The sequence below is a fragment of the Lepidochelys olivacea genome (genome assembly GCF_965140295.1).
Source record: "Lepidochelys olivacea isolate rLepOli2 genome assembly, chromosome: 2".
Taxonomy (NCBI): Eukaryota; Metazoa; Chordata; order Testudines; family Cheloniidae; genus Lepidochelys; species Lepidochelys olivacea.
This window is the reverse complement of record NC_140412.1, coordinates 46,559,449-46,580,060: the sequence shown is the minus strand read 5'-3', so window position 1 is coordinate 46,580,060 and position 20,612 is coordinate 46,559,449. Positions and strand designations below refer to the sequence as shown.

The window sequence follows — 20,612 nt, the reverse complement described above, 5'->3', positions numbered from 1 at the left end:
AACTAGAGATTAATTAAAGCCACTAAATTTAGTTCAGAATGGACCTGAATCTAGATTTTGAACATCCCAAAGTTCAGATCTGAGTTTATGAAGGGAGTCCTGGATCTGGATCTGTGTCTTATTTTTTTAAGCTTTGTTCCCAGGTCAAACAACATACAGTCAGGCAAAGCAATCACACAGAGGGCTAGGACGCTCAAATTTCAGGGGTGGCTGGGTCTTGGGTTTTCAGTTAGTCCAATCTCTAATAAAGACTATAAAGTAATGCTACTATAGGTGATTTATTTAAACTAATCCTAGCTAGCTTCTTAGCTGCACCATTACTGATCTGCTGTGTTCTAACTGGCTTAGAAAGCAAACCTCTCGCCTTGACTTATCGTAAGTACTCACGCCCATTTGGAAAATGTTGCCCATTCTGTGTGTCTACATATTTCTGTAGAAACTTCTGTTCAGATGAAGCTTTCTATTTCTATGTTGTGGCAACCTATTAATAATGCTCAGCTGTTATCTGACTGGTTGCCTCGGATCCCAATAGGAACAAGTTTCTATCTTGGCCGGCCTTCGGGTAGGTACAAGGCCTTAAATGGCAATAAAAACCACTGTGCTGGGACGGAAGCATCCTATGGAGGGAGGATTCCCAACACCCATGCATCATGGAGCACTGCTCCAGAGTGTCATTCTCCAAGATACTCAGAAACAGACTTGTGAGTGGGCTGGCTGGGGGCAGGGGGGAATGCTGAGCATAGCACAGAGCCACTGGCCCAAAATTTTGCATGGGGCGGGTGTGGGGAGGGCCACAAACAGACTACAGTTCATCCCAGATGTTCACGTTACTTGTTTTCTTCCTTCAAAATGGCAGGAGGGCTGGAAGAATCCATCTGCTTATCTTCCATCTAGGTCCCCAAATCAGGCTTTGAGTGATGAGTCCAACATTTCAACCTGATTATTTAGACAGCTTCTGGGACATGCACTGTTTGCAGTGTGGGGTAAATACAGGCCTCTACCATCTGTAGATAAGAATTTAGATCTCTTAGTAAAAGTCATGATACAAACTCCGCACGTTTCAATTTTGTATCTCTTCTCCCCACAACAAACCATGGTAGCAGCTCCCTTTTGAAATGTATTTTTCTTTATTTAATTCCTGCCATAGTCTCCGTCTTCCTGGCCTCTCCCCCCACTTTAGTCCATCCAGAACACAGCTGGCAACAGCATCTTCCTCTGCCATTTTCCTGACCTTGCTTTCCCCATTCTTACATCTCTGCACTCGTTTTTTTTCCTTTTCATCCACAGCCAGTTCAAGCTTCCCCCCACTTTCAAAGCAATGCACAAACTTGCTCCCACATATCTGATCTCACTGCCTCCTGAACCCAGTCTGATCCCTTTGTGCCACTAAACGTTCTCTGCGGAGTGCTCCCTTTGGCTCCCTTGCCCAGTCTTAACCCTTTGTCTTTATTCACAGTCTCTTATGTTTGCAGCAGCCTCCCAGCCGCATTCCTGAAGGATCTTGTCAAGTTCTTCTGTACTAGATATGGACTGACTACAGCGCTTGCTTGTACACCCCAGATGTATTCATCCTTGTCGTTCATTCGATTGTTCTGAGTTGTCTTCCCATCAGGAGCTGTGCTGGACTATATTCAGTAGCTGCTTTATTTTTTGATCTGTAGTTTAGAAGAGCAAGGAATGGATCTTCCTGCTATAAGATTTTCTTGGCTGTCTGTAGAGCTCTCTCAGCCTCTCTGTTTGCTTGAGAGCTCCAAGTAATATGATCAAAATCGTATTTTGTTCAGAATGACTTAAATTCTGCTGCAGTGAACTGTGGTCCCCTGTCCATCACTAGTTGTTCTGGAATATCAAAGTGAGCAAAAGTGCACTTCAGTTTCTCGATACCACTGCATCATGTTATGTCTTTCAAGTTCACTATTTCTATATATCAGGAAAAATAGTCCATGACAACCAGGTAATGATGTCTTCTGAATTCGCCTAAATCTGCAGCAAGTCTCTTCCAAGATCTCTCTGGTCGAGGTGTTTGTACATTGTATGATCCAGCATTGTCTCTTATGTTTATTTGTACAGGATCTCCTTTCAAAAGTCATATCATCAAATTGTCCACTGAGTTCGTCCTCCTTTCTCTCTAGGCCCATCATGGGTGCCATACTGTGGCTGAGAAGGTTTCTGGTGTTTGGTCACATACACTCCGAACGCATAGCTTTTGTCTTTGTAAGTTGTTCTGGTGGTGAAGTGGACTTGCACTTCAGAATACCTCCAGGGTAGTCAGAGCTGTGTCAAGTAACTTTGTTTCTGAAAGGGGTTGAAGGTGGGATGAGTATGACCTCAGCTCCTGAGTCAATGTAAAAGTCAGTAGTCCTGCCAAAAATACTCAATTTCACTCTCCAGGCAGGCTCTGTGTCATCACAAGTGACAGATGCCAGAAACAATGACTCTTGATTGTCTGTCTGTAATATGAGTTAACTCCCTTATTGCTTTGGTGCAGCAAAGAGCTGCAAACTGTCCATATGTCCAAGTATTACATGGCGCACCTCTGGCTGGATGTGCATCATATCTTAGGATATGACTTTTTCCACACCTTGTGCATGTAGGCTGGAATTTGTCCCTCTTAGCCTGGGAATTCTCTCTTCCTGCCTCAGGGGTTTTATGATAATGATAAAATGTCTGTTTATAGCTTCTAGGCTAGGCTCAGGTTTTTCAGGTTGCTTCTGCCTTTTGTTCTGTTGTTTAACTAATTCTGACTGTTTTGCTATCTGTATAGCTGTGGTTAGGGCTAACTCTCTTCAGTTGTAGCTGTTGTGAAAGATTTTTATCTGTTAACCCAATAACCAGCTTGTCTGATATTTTCATGTTTTCCATTCCTCGAAATCACAATTTTTATCCAATACATGCAGAGCTCTTATAAAAGATTCATCATTTTCCCCTGGTTCTCTGATGAAATTGAATTCTCTAATGAAAACATGCTCTTTCATAAACCACATTTCTCTGAGGTATAAAGTATTCATCAAACATAGCCAGAACCCTTTCATAGTCATCTTTGTGACTGTATTCAGTAAAGTCAAATGATTTTAAAATATGCTGTGCTTGCTTCCCCATACCATATATTAAAGATGATACCTGTGTATCTCCAGTTTCTTTGTGTAGCTTGTTAATAATGCAAAATCTTGCAAAATCTTGTTTCCAGTCTGTTCATTCTGAAGGTTTATCAAAGCAGAATTTTCTCAGGCAATGACGAATGGAATGTTGATGAGATCCTGCAACCTTTGTTGCTGTTTCTTTTGCCTGCAACCTTTGTTGTTGTTTTCTTTCTGTTTTGGTTCTTAGTTTACTCCTGACACCATGTCATGTTCTTCTGTACCAGATATGGACTCGCTACAGAGCTTGCCTATACATACCAGACATGTTCACTTTTAGATCCTTTAATGCTCTGCCAGGTATGGATGGGGGTGTTCTAAATGAGGTATTTTACACAATGTCACCTAGTGGCTGAATAGTATAATACAGTTTAACATTCCATTACACAGTCTCTCTCTGCTCCTTTAAATCACTTAACAACCCATGGGTCCTGGATTGACTGCACTCTAATATCCACACCCTGTCCATTGTTTGTACCACCCCTTGTACCTTTAGGACTGGTCTACATAGAAACTTGCACCAAAATAATTAAATTGGTTTTAATTCACACTTCTAGAAATTCTGGTGCAAGTCTGGGTGCTTTTTACTTTACAGGTACCAAATCAAGTTAAATTGACATAGGATACTTGTATTTGGAAATGAGTGTTCACATACAGACTTGCACTGCAATCACAAATGAAAACCAATTGAGTTATTTCAATGCAAGTTTGTTTGTGGATGAGATTATAACCCCTTCAGAGCAGAGATTTTATTTTCCCTTTCAGGTTTAGACATTTTAATTGCTGACAAGCGCTTTGTATTACTGCAGTGATATATATGTATAACTCTGTAGATGTGTCATAGAATCATAGAATCATAGAATATCAGGGTTGGAAGGGACCCCAGAAGGTCATCTAGTCCAACCCCCTGCTCAAAGCAGGACCAATTCCCAGTTAAATCATCCCAGCCAGGGCTTTGTCAAGCCTGACCTTAAAAACCTCTAAGGAAGGAGATTCTACCACCTCCCTAGGTAACGCATTCCAGTGTTTCACCACCCTCTTAGTGAAAAAGTTTTTCCTAATATCCAATCTAAACCTCCCCCACTGCAACTTGAGACCATTACTCCTCGTTCTGTCATCTGCTACCATTGAGAACAGTCTAGAGCCATCCTCTTTGGAACCTCCTTTCAGGTAGTTGAAAGCAGCTATCAAATCCCCCCTCATTCTTCTCTTCTGCAGGCTAAACAATCCCAGCTCCCTCAGCCTCTCCTCATAACTCATGTGTTCCAGTCCCCTAATCATTTTTGTTGCCCTTCGCTGGACTCTCTCCAATTTATCCACATCCTTCTTGAAGTGTGGGGCCCAAAACTGGACACAGTACTCCAGATGAGGCCTCACCAATGTCGAATAGAGGGGAACGATCACGTCCCTCGATCTGCTCGCTATGCCCCTACTTATACATCCCAAAATGCCATTGGCCTTCTTGGCAACAAGGGCACACTGCTGACTCATATCCAGCTTCTCGTCCACTGTCACCCCTAGGTCCTTTTCTGCAGAACTGCTGCCTAGCCATTCGGTCCCTAGTCTGTAGCTGTGCATTGGGTTCTTCCGTCCTAAGTGCAGGACCCTGCACTTATCCTTATTGAACCTCATCAGATTCCTTTTGGCCCAATCTTCCAATTGGTCTAGGTCCTTCTGTATCCTATCCCTCCCCTCCAGCGTATCTACCACTCCTCCCAGTTTAGTATCATCCGCAAATTTGCTGAGAGTGCAATCCACACCATCCTCCAGATCATTTATGAAGATATTGAATAAAACCGGCCCCAGGACCGACCCTTGGGGCACTCCACTTGATACCGGCTGCCAACTAGACATGGAGCCATTGATCACTACCCGTTGAGCCCGACAATTTAGCCAGCTTTCTACCCACCTTATAGTGCATTCATCCAGCCCATACTTCCTTAACTTGCTGACAAGAATACTATGGGAGACCGTGTCAAAAGCTTTGCTAAAGTCAAGAAACAATACATCCACTGCTTTCCCTTCATCCACAGAACCAGTAATCTCATCATAAAAGGCGATTAGATTAGTCAGGCATGACCTTCCCTTGGTGAATCCATGCTGGCTGTTCCTGATCACTTTCCTCTCATGCAAGTGCTTCAGGATTGATTCTTTGAGGACCTGCTCCATGATTTTTCCAGGGACTGAGGTGAGGCTGACTGGCCTGTAGTTCCCAGGATCTTCCTTCTTCCCTTTTTTAAAGATTGGCACTACATTAGCCTTTTTCCAGTCATCCGGGACTTCCCCGGTTCGCCACGAGTTTTCAAAGATAATGGCCAGTGGCTCTGCAATCACAGCCGCCAATTCCTTCAGCACTCTCGGATGCAACTCGTCCGGCCCCATGGACTTGTGCACGTCCAGCTTTTCTAAATAGTCCCTAACCGCCTCTATCTCCACAGAGGGCTGGCCATCTCTTCCGCATTTTGTGATGCCCAGCGCAGCAGTCTGGGAGCTGACCTTGTTAGTGAAAACAGAGGCAAAAAAAGCATTGAGTACATTAGCTTTTTCCACATCCTCTGTCACTAGGTTGCCTCCCTCATTCAGTAAGGGGCCCACACATTCCTTGGCTTTCTTCTTGTTGCCAACATACCTGAAGAAACCCTTCTTGTTACTCTTGACATCTCTGGCTAGCTGCAGCTCCAGGTGCGATTTGGCCCTCCTGATAACATTCCTACATGCCCGAGCAATATTTTTATACTCTTCCCTGGTCATATGTCCAACCTTCCACTTCTTGTAAGCTTCTTTTTTATGTTTAAGATCCGCTAGGATTTCACCATTAAGCCAAGTTGGTCGCCTGCCATATTTACTATTCTTTCGACTCATCGGGATGGTTTGTCCCTGTAACCTCAACAGGGATTCCTTGAAATACAGCCAGCTCTCCTGGACTCCTTTCCCCTTCAAGTTAGTCCCCCAGGGGATCCTGGCCATCCGTTCCCTGAGGGAGTCGAAGTCTGCTTTCCTGAAGTCCAGGGTCCGTATCCTGCTGCTTACCTTTGTTCCCTGCGTCAGGATCCTGAACTCAACCAACTCATGGTCACTGCCTCCCAGATTCCCATCCACTTTTGCTTCCCCCACTAATTCTACCCGGTTTGTGAGCAGCAGGTCAAGAAAAGCACCCCCCCTAGTTGGCTCCTCTAGCACTTGCGCCAGGAAATTGTCCCCTACGCTTTCCAAAAACTTCCTGGATTGTCTATGCAATCTATTGTCCAGTGCTTGCGCCAGGAAATTGTCCCCTACGCTTTCCAAAAACTTCCTGGATTGTCTATTGCAATCTATTGTCCAGTGCTTGTCAGCAATATTATAGATATATATAAACAAACACAAATAATTACTAGGGCCCTGGTTTTATGAGTGCACAGCACTGGAGTTAAAGAAAGCTCACTGTGAGAGAGGGACAAAAGCAAACTTGGGGCTTCTCTTGCTACCGCATTGTGAAAATATGATGATGGAATAAAAAAAAAAGGCAAATGCTCATTGTTTAAAATCTGCATGTCATACAGTGTATACAGAAGTTTATTTGAGCAGAAGCTTTCGTGAGCTACAGCTCACTTCATCGGATGCATCTGATGAAGTGAGCTGTAGCTCACGAAAGCTTATGCTCAAATAAATTTGTTAGTCTCTAAGGTGCCACAAGTCCTCCTTTTCTTTTTGAGGATACAGACTAACACGGCTGCTACTCTGACACCTGTATACAGAAAGTGATTCCTTTCTCTCTTTTTCTATTTAGATATTGAGAAGAGCAGACAAAAATGGTAAGACCAGTCACTTCTGACTCTTTTTTTCTCTTCAGAAAAATCTATCAGACCCAAACCTGTGTTTTAATGCTTGATAAACTAGGTGGCACTGAACACATTCAAATGAAAACCAGCTTTTATTAGTATAGTAGTTGTCACTCTAGAAGTCAGAGACATGATGTTTGATGCTTATGATTTTCTTTCCTGATCTGGCAGTTGGATCTCTATGGGCTGACTCTTGTGCTTGCATGGAGTCCCATTGAAGACGATGGAACTATACACAGGTATAAGGGTCTGTCCAGGATCTGATTGCAGGCCTTAGAGTGTAGCAGCTACATTCAGGTGGTAAAACTGGTTGCCATTTTGAATACCAATTAATTTTATAAGCTAATTACCAATTGTTCTTTTACATACAGCAGGCAGACTCTTATTAAGAAGAACTGTCTGTGCATGTGGGGACACATGCTACCTTTGGCTATGTGCACACAGAATCTATTGGGCCAAATTTTACTTTCTCAGGGTAAACTCCCATTGATGTCAATAGTTTTGCTTGAGTAAAGACTGCAATATTTGGCTCAGTGAATTAAGTGCACATGCACCCAAAGGCAAAATTTGGCTTAGGGATTCTACTAGCATCTTTGTTCGTTGCATGCATATGTATTATTAGTAACTGTGTTTACAAATGCCATTTAAATATTACTAATAGCTCCATTTCTACTATTTTAAAATACTTAAATATATTTCCTCAAATCAAATTTGTTTTCCTCCCACATTTTTCAGATATTTGTTTGTCTGTCCATGTGTTAGAAGGCAGGATGAATGCCCTGAATGTAATTTATGTGTAATTCATAGTCATACAAAACCTTCTTGGTATATTAGCATGGACTGATGATTTTCCATTATGTAAAATACAGTAAGTTTAGAATGAAATACTGGAAGCCCTGACACACACATGCAGTCCCCCTGCATTATGAGGACCATCACAAGGGAAACCAGTGTGCTTGTAAATACAAGTATAATTGTTGTGGGATCAGGCTCTAGTTTTAACCCAAGTTCAGCTCCTTGTTCCATCACAGAATTCCTGCATGGCTGGGGTAAGTCACAGAATTGTAGGACTGGAAGGGACCTTGAGAGGTCATCTAGTCCAGTCCCCTGCTTTTAGTAGCTCTGTGCCTCAGTTTTCCATCAGTAAAATGAGGCTAATAGCACTTCCCTACCTCTCAGGGGTGTTGTGAGGATAAATACATGTGGTAATGGGGACCCTTTAAGTACCTAAGATAGATAAAAATAAACCTTGCAGATAGTATCTTGGTACATTTAAGGGCTGGGGGTGGGAGGGGAGTGTGAAGGTCTTTGTAAATGCTATATTCCAATACAACAGCTCTCACTGTTTTTCAATTTGTAGAGCTCAGTCTAATGGAGATCTGCTGATTGTGGACCATATAGGATGAAAACATCTGGGGCCATATATCCATCTGCTATAAATTGTCAGAGCACCATTGATGTCAGTGGAGCTGTGACCATTTACACCAGCTGAGGATCTGTCTCCTGTCCTTTTGAACCATACCCCCCAACCCCAATGCACAGTGGAACCAGCTGGTTCTATGACAGCCAAGATCCTCCACTCCCACAGTGAGAGAATAGCATTGCCCCCTTAATTCATTGACCATACTCTGTTAATTCAAATAGGGGGGAAGTAATCCCCAGTCAGTGACAAACCTGATTAGCCCAGCATAGTCCAATGGCATGTCAGCCTAAAGGCAATTTGTCTTTGAAATTCACAACCCTTGATCTCACTAGAGCAAGGAGAAACTCATGGGAAAGAACACCCTGATTCTAAGGTGATAATTCAACCACATTAGTTGTATTAACATCAGTCAACAAATCAGAAACTGAAACTGCTTGTGTCAATGTTTGCTCAACTCCTGAATACCAACAAACCTAACATACTTCCATTCTTTTGTGATTTAGCAGAGTAAATGCTCATGCCACATTAAGGGTATGTCTACATTTGAGCTGGATGGTGTAAGTCCCAGCTTGCATACACTTATCTGAGCTAATTGCATTTGAGCTAGCCTGGGCTGCGTGGGCAGCGTGGGCAGCAGCTTGGGCTAGCTGCCCAAGTATGTAACTGCCTGGACTCCCAGCTTCATACTCAGCCAGCTAGCCTATGCCTTCACCCACGTTACTCCAACTACACTGCTATTTTTAGCATGCTAGCTCAAATGGAATTAGCTCAGGTAAGTGTATGCAAGCTGGAATTTACACCATCCTGCTCTAATGTAGATGTACTCTAAAAGTGATCAGATGTGTTTCTAAGAGATGTGTTTGCCATGAGATAACCTCTGTTTGAGGAAGTCAGATATTAGAAGGCTGGCCACATATATATAGCATGTTTAAGCTGTTGTCAGCAAATGTTTCAAAATATTTTTTTGTGAACTGGGTGCTTTGCATTGTAAATGACATCTGTTCAGTATGGTGGGAAACCGAATATTGATTTACTGTTATATTAGCATATCATGTTTGTTGCAGTAATGTATGTAAGTTCTTGTACATATTGTTAAGGTAGTGCTGTTTTGAAATCATAGCAATCTTTTACATTACCTTCAGTGAGAAATTAAAATATCAGAACTGTATCCTGACACTTAAGAAATATATGTCTGTTAGATATTAAGCAACCTTATTAGTTACAGCTTAACTAGTAGAAGGAAAAGTAATCTAGGTATTTCAAATGCGAGTGTCCCGATTGAATGTATTGCCCTAAAAATACTATTAATGAAAGGTCAGTGTTTAAACCCGAAGAGAGAGAACATTCCAGTCTCAATCAGATGGGAAATGCATCAAGAATTCATCTAGGATATTTCATGAACCAGGTATTACCCATGACCAATTCTGGGAACTGACTTCTCCACTACAGGCTAGAGCCTGCCCTGTCCCGAACTAGCTTTCTGGGAAGCAAGAAGGCACAAGGAGCATCTTCCCTTCCCCGTCCCTAGCAAAGCAGCAGGACATGATCTCTCTCTAGAATTCAAGAGAAGAGTAGGTGGAACACTCAGCCAGTGCACTGGTCCACTTCCCACCTCCACCAGATAGGAGACATGTCTTGCCCTCCTGCTAGCCCCTATGATGTAGTCAGTCGAATGAGCTAGCCAGGGACACGTGCTGCTCCTGATCAAATGAGAACTAAAATGAGTTTGGCAGCACACTGTGCCAGCTTACTCCAAGCCATCCTGCCATGCAACTGCAAAGTGTGTATTGTGCAGAATGCATGGCTGTCGCTCTCACGGTCACTGCTCTGTTCCACCTTACCCCATAAGCCGCCCTAATACAGCTCCCGAAACTAAAGACAGGATTTTGTTCACAGAACGGTAGTATTTACTCGTGCTAGGTAACTACTCAATAGATTCTGAAATAGCACAACTCCTTGGTAGAAAATGTTGTAATCTAGCCTTGGATAATATAGAATACCCCAAAGGACAATACATGACATCTTCTAAAAACAAAATGAAATGAGAGATCAAAGAGCATGGAAATCTTGCTGTTAAATAAGAACATAATTACCACCACTCACAAATGCTACAATGGCTATATTACCCTTATGACCATTAAATATGGCTCTAAATTATAAACTGCACCATCAAATAGTCATATTCCTATATGAAGAAGAGTAAATTTCATGAGTATTTTCTAACCTTTCATTCAGCTGGGATGTGTTTCTTTTGCTAAAGTCGCCAGGTTAGAGAGGCCTCTGTACTACTTCAAACATGCATACCACTGCATAATTTTGAACTCTTTTGTTGATTTTTTCCAGTTCTAACCAATTATCCATACTCTCAACAAGATCAGGTGACTAAGCTATATTTGTAGTTCACATTTTCATGACAAAATGGGCTGATGATAACTGATGGTGAGCTCCATAAATGCAAAGTATGGATTAGATCAACACCGTTTTAATACCTGGCAATCTCACATGTGCCTGATTCTCTTACTCAGAGGGAGCACAACATGTAAGTAAGAAATGCCAGTGATTTAAGGGAAAGGAGGAGGAGTATAGCTGCTTGGAAATTTTCCGACAGACACCAATTCATTGAAAGCTAAACATTATGATGGAAGTTCATTTTGAAAGAAAAAAATTGCAAACAATCCTTTTTATATGGTCAAAATGTTCAGTTTAAACCTTTTTGGGAAAGGAATGTTTTGATTTTCTGTTTCAAAACAAACTTTGTTTGATCTTTTTATTTTACATTATATCAATTTTTTAAAAAGTCTAAATCAAAATGAAACTTTCAATCAACTTGCAATTAATTATTTCAGGATTTCTTTTTATAGCAAATTTCAATTTCCTCCCCCCCTTCTCAAACAGAATTTTTTATTTTTTAATTTGTAGAATTCCCTGTGAAACAACAATTTTTATCGTCCCCCTCCCCTCCCAGCTGTAGGGGAAACAAAAGCATACTGGGTGGGGACCACCAAAACTTTGGCTTTCCCCATCTCTCCCTGAAAATCAATCTTCACTCCTTCTTCCCACAGCCAACAGTGTGTGCCATGCATGCTGGCTGCACTGGAACTACATGACTCCATTACTGTCTGCACTAATCCCTTCACTCACCTTCTGACATGGTTTGAAGGGCACAGGGCTGAACCATGGAACGAGGATCTTGCATCAGCAGCATGTGGTCAGTTGGCCACAATCAAGTGTGCACTGTACTAGTTGCTGGTCACTGGGGCCTCTTCTGACCATGGGTCCTTGAGCCAAAAATCGTGCTATACTTCTTCCCTGTTTGCATAAGAGTGGACATTCAAACGTACTCCCTATTTCCTCACTAATCCACCAGCAAACAGTCTGTGTTAATACAGAAAGAAAGAGCTAAGGGTGTTGAGTCCAGACCTCTTGATCTCAGAACAGTGACACTCATCCTTGAATTGCTGGAGAGCTGCTTCACCATTAAATGGAGTCGCAAAGTGCCACACAATAATCACAGGGCTGTGCCCTGATGCTGCACACAGGGGTGAAAGTAAGGGGGTACAGGCCGGTACAGCGTACTGGTAAAAGGTAGCCGCCAGGACCGGCCCATACCGCTGACTTTAAAGTGGCCGCTGACGGTGGGGGGGGCAAAAGGAGTAGCTGCCCCGGGGCCACGATTTAAAAGGGCCCAAGGCTCTGGCCGCCTCTGCCGCTACCACAGCTGCGCCGACAGAGCCCCGGGCCCTTTAAATCGCCGCTGGAGCCCTGGGCAGTGCGGGCCAGGGAGCACAGACAGACTGGCTGGGAGATGCTGACCCCCAGCCCTGACCCTTCCACCCGAGGCCTCGCCCCTTTTGGGGGGCGGGCCAGAGTGGCCCCGTACCAGTAAAATCTGCATTTTACTTTCACCCCTGGTTGCACAGCACCTGCATCCTGATGTGCTTCTACTCTCTCTCCACCTCTCTGCAACTGAGTGTGAGGAGGGACCTCCTCTCTTCTGACTGCCCTTTTCCCCTTTAGCATCCTCAGATCTTTCACAGCTATCGCTCAGAGAACAAGAGGGGAACTTGCTAGTTTCTGCTTTCCTCTCTCGGGGGGGTGGGAGAGCTTGGCTTGAACACCACCGGTACGTTGGCTCAACTCTCTGCAGGCTGCCTGCTATGTAATGAGAGGAGCACTTTTTTAGGCCTGCACACGCTCTCTTCCTTTTGGGGGGACCTCTACATGCAAAGCGTACTCTCAACCTTTTAAAAGCCTCCAGCCCTGGTCTGTGTGGAGATAGCCTTGAAAACACAACTAATGGCTAAGGTTGAAATTGTCACTAATCTAGTCCACTCCTAAAGGCATCTGAGGCTGGGCTTTGTGGGACCTGAATAACCAGTTACTTGGCTCCAGACCCATTCAAAACAGAGTGTAGTGCCAGCTGAACTGTCAGTGATGGCACAAAGGACTCTGCAAGCTACCTCCCAGGTGGCTGTCTGCATTTCATCCACATCCTCTCCCATTGTGACCTCTGGCCACAACTGAGAGCAGCCCAGTGGCCTGAGGGATAATCTGGTCTAGTGGACTACATGCACAGCTCTATAGCAAGAGACTTTAATTCCCCATTTTGACACAGACTCTCTGCGGTCTTGGTAAAGTCACTTACCTTTGTGCATTAGTTCTCCCATGTGTAAAATATCAACCTCACTGGACATTCATTGCAATAATTAATAAGTTTGTAAATCCTGAAGAACATGCTGAAGTTCCCCAGCCATCAGACTGAACCCTACAATGGTTGGGAACCTAGCAGGACCCCCTCTTGCCCCCAGCTTCTTTGGACAATTGAAGCTTGATAAACTTGTAGATGTTGGGAACTGTGTATGGACTCCAGAACAAACTACATATGCTCCACTTCTCCAGCAGCAAGAAGTTGGTATTAGTACAAAGATTCTCCCACTCACTTTTATATGAAATGATTCAGTTAAGTTTTGGCATATGCCCAAAACCATCTTGCTGCAATCACAATAATGGCCAGGATCTGGTTACATTTTGAGGTTGGGTCCCAATTTATTTTCACAACCTTACCCAATAATATTAAGGCCAGCTCTGATCAGTGATCTAATAAAAACAAAGAGCTGCAATAGGCAGACCTACAAGAGACAAGTTAAATGTAGATGCCTCTATTTGTGTACAGATAGGAACACTACTCAGCATGTGATGAAGAATGACTGCAACTAAATGATGAAAAAATAAAAACCAACTGCATAGACCAAAACAAAGGATCAAGAGAGCACGGTCTGAATACCAAGTGCCCAGTGGAAAAAACCTGCAGATCCAATATAAAATATTATAATGCCAAGATCAACACACTCTCTCTCTCTCTCTCTCTCTCTCCTGACTCTTAGTCTAGCTTGTTGTCTAATTTATTTTTTTAAATTGCTGCAAGCTCTGAGCTGTTTGAAAAATATTCTCTTTCAGCAAGTAACTTAACTGAAATTTTGATAAAACTTACATTCTGATTAGTCACCTTCAGAAATTGTTACTGTTTTCACATTGATACGTTTTCATTCTACAATCCCAATCTTTTTATGACACAGTTGTCACAGTCATGTGGGTTTTTAAATGTGCATTATAAAGACTGTTAAATAGTCTTAAAATAGCATCACTATCATCATATCTGGTTTGATAATTTCATATGCTCTCCTGTGTACAGCATTACCTTAAACATTAGTACAATAAGCGAAATCCTGGCTCCAATGAAGTCAGTCATATGGACTGCTAAGGAGTCTTGGTTTCACCCCAATTCCAACACAATGCAAACAATGGTTCATCAAAAGTGTACTGCCAAAGGACTCAGGATAATTTTAATATGAGACAAAATTCAGAGAGTGACTGAGAACCGACAGCTCCCTCAGGCTCCAATGGGAGTTGTAGCTGCTCAGCACCTCTTCATGATTGACTCATAATACGTACACTGAGTTTTCATTCATAATTCATATGTCACGCAATTTACATAGAATAAATGAACTTAACAATGATAGAATTGTATCGTTGTTAAGATCAGTCAACTATCTGGTAACAAGTTCCGTTCTCCAGAGATCTGAATTCCATTTCCATGCTTAAAGATATTTTTGATTGACAGCTCACTTGCATGGTAAACACTGATGTTTACATGCAAAACTTCTGTGGGGCTGTGGCTTTCACTAAATCTTAGTTATGGTGATAGCGATTTACAAGTCAAATGTTTTTGAAGCACTCAAAACTGAGAGCATTGCAAATTCCTGACTTTAATACTGGGTTCTAGATGCAGGAATCACTTGGTGAAGTTCTATGGCCTGTGGCATACAGGGGGTCAGATCTTATGATCATAATGGTCCCTTAGGCCCTAAATTCTGTGTATATGTTGAAAAGGTTTGAGGGCAGAATAAACCCTTGTGTCACACCCTGCCCAGTGGAAATCACTCACTGCCCCTGCTGTTGGTCACATTTATTATGAGGCTTGCCCTGGAAGGTTTTGACAAAGTGGAAGTTGCTGGGATTTCCACTGGTAGACACCCCTTAACTGACCTCAGATATGCTGAGGACATGATGCTCTTTGCTACCACCACAGAAGCAATTCAAGAAATGTTGTAGTTTGTAAAAACAGTCAGTGAAGAATATGGCTTATCGCTGAATGAGGTGAAAATGTAATGCATGTATGTTGACACAATTAACAAAAACAAGATGCAAGCGGACATCACAATTAATGGTCAAGCCACAGAGGCAGTAGATTAATTGAATTATTTGGGATCATACATATTCAATAAAAGAGGGTGTTCCATAGAAATTGGAAGAAGATTAGGAATGGCTCATTCAGCCATGGCATTGCTGGGATTCCTTCCGAAAACTTTTGCGCTTGGCTTATCCAGAACATCTCATCCACTTTTGAAGAACACTTCATCCAGTTCTCTGGGATCCAAACTCGATTAGTTTCCAGCTCATCATTCAGGTTCCTTTACTAGGCATGGACCAGCTCTAAGCCCACATTGGTCAGGCCACGGGTGTTTAGATACAGAATAATAGCATAATTCCAAATCATGTCACACACTACTAGCTACTAACATCTATGCTTTTTTAATTTAATTGGTTTGGACATCATACGGATCATATAAGGACCAATCACTTTGAAGATTGTGTAAGGAACTAATCACTTATGTCTTCACCTTATCCACATTTCAAGGTTATCAGTTCAGGGTATTCCCACTTATCTCAACTAGCCCGAAAATACCATCTCCAGCACATTCTGTCACACTCTGTTGTTTACAGTTTAACCTGGCACTCAAATCAAAGTATAGGCAAGTTTACTCACGCCCAGCAAGATGTATACCTACATGCCTATACCTACAGAATTTTGGAAAAATTGTGTCATCTGAAAATGTATGACGGTTTGATTGAAGAAAACTTAATTTTGTCCTTAGTGACTTTTGGATGTGAATCAAGGGAAATTAATGCTGCTGTCAAGAAGAAAATTGAAGCTTATGAGATGGGGAAAACTGGTGCTGCGGAAAACTGTTGCATATCTCCTGGATAGAAAAGAAGATGGAATGCTTATGTTAGAAATATTATTGAAGAGAAACAGATCCTGCTGTCAGAAAGCAACAGGTGCAAATTTATGTGCTTTGGTCACATGAGGTGCACAGATGGAAATAATCTCAAGAAAGTTATCATGGAAGGAATAGCAACAGGTCATCATAGTAGGGGACAGCCAGTAAGGAGAGGGATAGATGGTATGTGTAGTAGGAAGAGAGCCTGAGACATAAGCCCTGGTATTAGAGGCCTGGTATGAGTCCTGAGGCCTGAACTAAAGTAGCGGTTAAAACTTTGCCAGTTGTGGTGTTTAGATGTTACGTGTAATTATTAGAATTGGGAGCACTGGCTGTTGGGAGTCTGAAAGGACAGGAAACAGGAAGGAGGGGGGAGGAGTTGAGAGGCTGGGAGAAAGCTCCAGAGGGTGCAGCAGCAGCTTGGTAAACAGGTTTCCACTTTGAAAATAAAGTCCTGTTGAAGCTTGTTAGTACCTTGCCTGGTTTATACAACACCCATATGAAGCAAAGTCAGGTTGTGAGCAAGAGACAGGTCCTGCTCACAGAATTTGGCAAACATGGGGCTAATATTGCAAAAACACATATACAAGGCAATGGGTGGCACCCTAATATGTCAGAGGGTGGCACCTTAATACGTCAGGGGTAATACGCAACTTGTTTGTATCGGTGTATAAAGATGTATCTCAGAGGGAGTGTCTTTGGCCAGCCGAGGGGGGAATGGAAAGTCCCACCACTGAGTGAGCTGTGTCCATTGTCACGAGCATACATGTCTTAGTATCCTCGTAGAGTCTGCTGGGTGCTATTATCGTGCTTCATCGACAATAAACCTGGCTGGGTGCCTTCGCTGAAAACTGAGTCTGTGAATTTATTGGGCAGTTTAACTGAGGTCTGCTATCTCTATTATCTGCGCAGAGCTGGGACAGCACAACAAATAAACACACACGCAGTCAACATCTAACCACAATGTGCAGCAGGTCACTGGGAGGTCAGCTGCAAAGCGCTCAGAGCTAGCAAAGAATCACAAAGAATTTAAAAAATTCTGCTACAATGAATAAATGGACTTTACTTACTTACAGCCTTAAAATCTATTAATCATGCTACCAAAAAACTATGATTATTGTTGGGGACTGCAAGCCAGAGCTTCCAAGTTCTCTTTCCAGCTATGCCACTGACATGTTGTGTGATCTTAGGTCTGCTTATGTAAAGTAGCTTCTCCATCTGTGAAATGAGCATACTACTACTTATATCTATCCAAAAAGACAATCTGTATTAAAGCACAGTGCATTTGCCAGGCTGGTTAAGGATCTGTATCTTTTTTATTTCTAGTGCCTTGAATGCAGTAGACAAACATTTATTGTTCTGTAGCACATTAAAATTCATTACTTGACATCTCCTCTGCACTCTTCATCAGTATTTTTTCAGCTGATGTGCTGTTTGCAGTTCTTCACACTTTACGTTTTTCTTTCATTTCCTTGCATCCTGGCCAGCTTTCCAGCCCTTCACCCACTAAGTCAAATCAGGCAAAAGTAAGAGAGACAGAGAAAATTATTTTAAATCGTTGAAGTTGTCCATGTCATGTTTGAATCCATTGCTGATAGTTCTATGCCCACGACACCTCTCTGTCAAATGAAGGAAAAGAGGCAGCCTAGGGCAATTTTGTTCAAGCCCTCTGTAGCTAGAATGTGGGGCTGGGCCATGGAAGTGTGTTTTTGCACATATGCTCACTCGTCTGGGTGTCCTATAAGTCATGTTGACTGCCTCTGCAAGGGCATATTGCATAGCAGATTTGAAGGATGGGTCAGGTCTAATTATGGGCCTGTATTTAAGCTGAATTTCGAGTTACATTCAGTTCTGCCCTAAAAGTGAACTTGGCACCTAGGGCCTAAAGATGCAGATAGGCACTTAGTAGGATTTTCAGTAGCACTTAAGCAGGTTAGGCACCTAACTCCCAATGAAATTCTTAGGTGCCTAAGTACCTTTGAGGATCTGGCCTTTGGTGCTTATAAAGCAGAAAGAAGTGTTTTGTTTGGATCTCTTCAATTTCATAAGCTCTACTATATAGCTGAATGCTCTCCGGGGCTGGAGACACGTGTCAGTAGTTTCTCTCATTCTCCTCCATCTTGTTCTTCAGCCCAATTAACTCATTTAAAATTAATTTAGGAACCCCAGCTTTCCGATGAAAGCTTTTGAGATCACTGTGACAGCCTGGCTCACTTTTCTGCATTCATAAGCTGCTGGCTGCCAACCAAGGCTCCCTATCTTTTGTCTCCCTGTATTACAGTTAATGCCTCCCTCTTATTCCATGGGGACTTGAAGCTGAGAAAGGTTAAGAGATGCAGCTTAAACGCTGGGGATGGAAGATTGTTGCTTTATGCTTTATCCTTTTTCAGCGCTTCAAAGTCCTCCTTTTCATTTTTTTTTTTTTTTTAAGTTTTGAGAAAGAGCAATTTAAAGACATAGGCCCTGATTCTCCCCTACCTTGCTTAATCATTTGCACCTGGCAGAGAGATGATGCTTAGGAAGGAGGAAAGCTTTCGGGTGGTTCACTGAAAATTAGTCATGGATTGGCCCCATTATGAGAGCTGAAAACTGCCATTTGTGCATGTGCCATAATTTTTTTAAACGATGATGGTGCTTTTCAAAAACTATTTCCCAATATGCAAAATTAAATGGAATGGCACTGTGCATATGCATCTTGCTAATTTAGAATGATAGAAATATAGTAGCCCTTGTATTCTTCACTACACAATTAGTCAGAAATGCTAAAGCTAGCCCTGCTTACTGGCTAGTTTATACTGTATATGAGGAGCTCTCACTTTAGGTTAGTGGCTTGAATACATTTTTGCCCACATCTGCTCACTCTAATGCATACTATGCTGGACAGTGACCATTACGATTACAGGTTGCACCTCAAGGCTTCCATTTAGCTGTATGATCTCCCAGCATCACGTGACATCCCCCACTACTGAAAGTCTGCCTGTAATCATGTGCACCCATCACCCATTCATGTGTATAGGTGCAAAGTTGCAGGAGTTTTCCATCTTCATTGCTCTCTGGCTTCATTACCCCACTCAGTCCTCTGGCTGAGACACTGATAGTCCAAACCCCTTCTGGGCAAGGAAGTGTACAGGTGCAGTCCAAAGTCCTAAAGAATCCACCTAGCCTCTGGGGCCTGGGCCCCGCCCTTTCCTGGGGTTCTGCCACCTTCTCCCGGTTCTGGTGGACTCAGAGTCCAGGCTCCAGCCTGAGCCCATACATCTACACTGCAATTTTATAGCCCACCAGCCCCAGCCCCACCAGTCTGAGTCAGCTGGCCAGGGCCAGCTGTGGGTGTTTTATTGTAGTGTAGAGAGGTACCTTCTGTCTGACAAGAAAGTAACTAATTACCACCCAGGTGGAATGAATAGTGCAACTGGCCTTTTACTCTTTCTCAAACCTGAGGGGGTTTCACATTTCCTTTGTGGAAACTATAGCTGTATTATGAGTTGTAGCTCTGAGAGATCCCAACTGAGCTTAGGGCCCCCTTGTTATAGGTATTGTCTGAATACAGTTAGAGAGTTCCTGAGCGAAAGGGCTTACATTCTGAGTAGGCAAGACAAACAAAGGGCCGGAAGAGGAATTGATTTGGTTAACTCCCTTCTGCCCTGTGATCTTGTAGCAATTCCATACTTTCCTCTGCCTTTTGCACAACCTGTGGTCACCATAGCTCCCTTTTGCTGGATGTGTACACCTGTCTCATTTGGAGAAAGACATTTGGATGCACCATATGCCCAATATTTTTGTGTATTTTTTTTTATCACAGGGGTTGTCTTTGAGCTCAAGAAAACAATAGAGTTCCCCTGCACGTGGATTTCCCATGTGGGAGCTGCTAACTGTTAGAGCAACTTACTAACAGCTATGTCTCCTAGGCTCTAGTCTTGGTTCTATTGCTGACTCACTGTGGGGAAGTCACTTAACCTATCTGTCTCACTGATCTCTTGCAAGATGGGCATAGCCTCACAGAGATGTGAGTTTTAATTAACTAAAGTGTAGGAGTTTGAAGGAAAGCTTCTACAATAGACAAAATGAAAACACTTGTGAAAATGTATCATAAGTGCCCATGTGCTAGAATGGAAGATACAGTGTATAGCTCCTTCTTTCATCCATCTGCATAAGATATATAACAGTATTCTGACTCCAAGGCAGACAGGGAGCTGTGGCTGGAAGTTAAATAAATCATGTTTATGAAAGACACTGGAGAAGGCATGAAAAAGCAAGGCTTGCAAAACAATTTGAGGCCATGTTCCCGCGGCAAATGATACTGGAGTTTGGTGTAACTTAGATTTGTCTAGGGAAGGAATGACTTCAGAAAAGTTGAGACAGACAAGGTAGGTGAGATAATATCTTTTATTGGACCAGTTTCTGTTGGAGAGATAGGCAGGCCTGAAGAAGAGCTCTGTGTAAGCTGGAAAGCTTACAAACATAAGAACAGCCATACTGGTCAGACATAAAGGTCCATCTAGCCCAGTATCCTGTCTTCCAACAGTCGCCAATGCCAGGTGCTTCAGAGGGAATGAACAGAACAAGGAATCATCAAGTGATCCATTCCCTGTTGCCCATTCCCAGCTTCTGGCAAACAGAAGTTAGGGACACCATCCCTACCGATCCTAGCTAATAGCTGTTGATGGACCTA

The 20,612-nt window shown here is 42.7% G+C and overlaps 1 protein-coding gene across 1 annotated transcript in view; it reads left to right on the top strand.

Moving 5' to 3' along the window:
- NECAB1 (N-terminal EF-hand calcium binding protein 1) overlaps positions 1 to 20,612 on the top strand; it is a 123,354-nt gene that overhangs the window by 4,210 nt on the left and 98,532 nt on the right. The window contains exon 2 of the mRNA XM_084620064.1: positions 6,904 to 6,928. Coding sequence (XP_084476190.1) covers positions 6,904 to 6,928 — 25 coding nt within the window. The remainder of the gene's footprint in view (positions 1 to 6,903; positions 6,929 to 20,612) is intronic.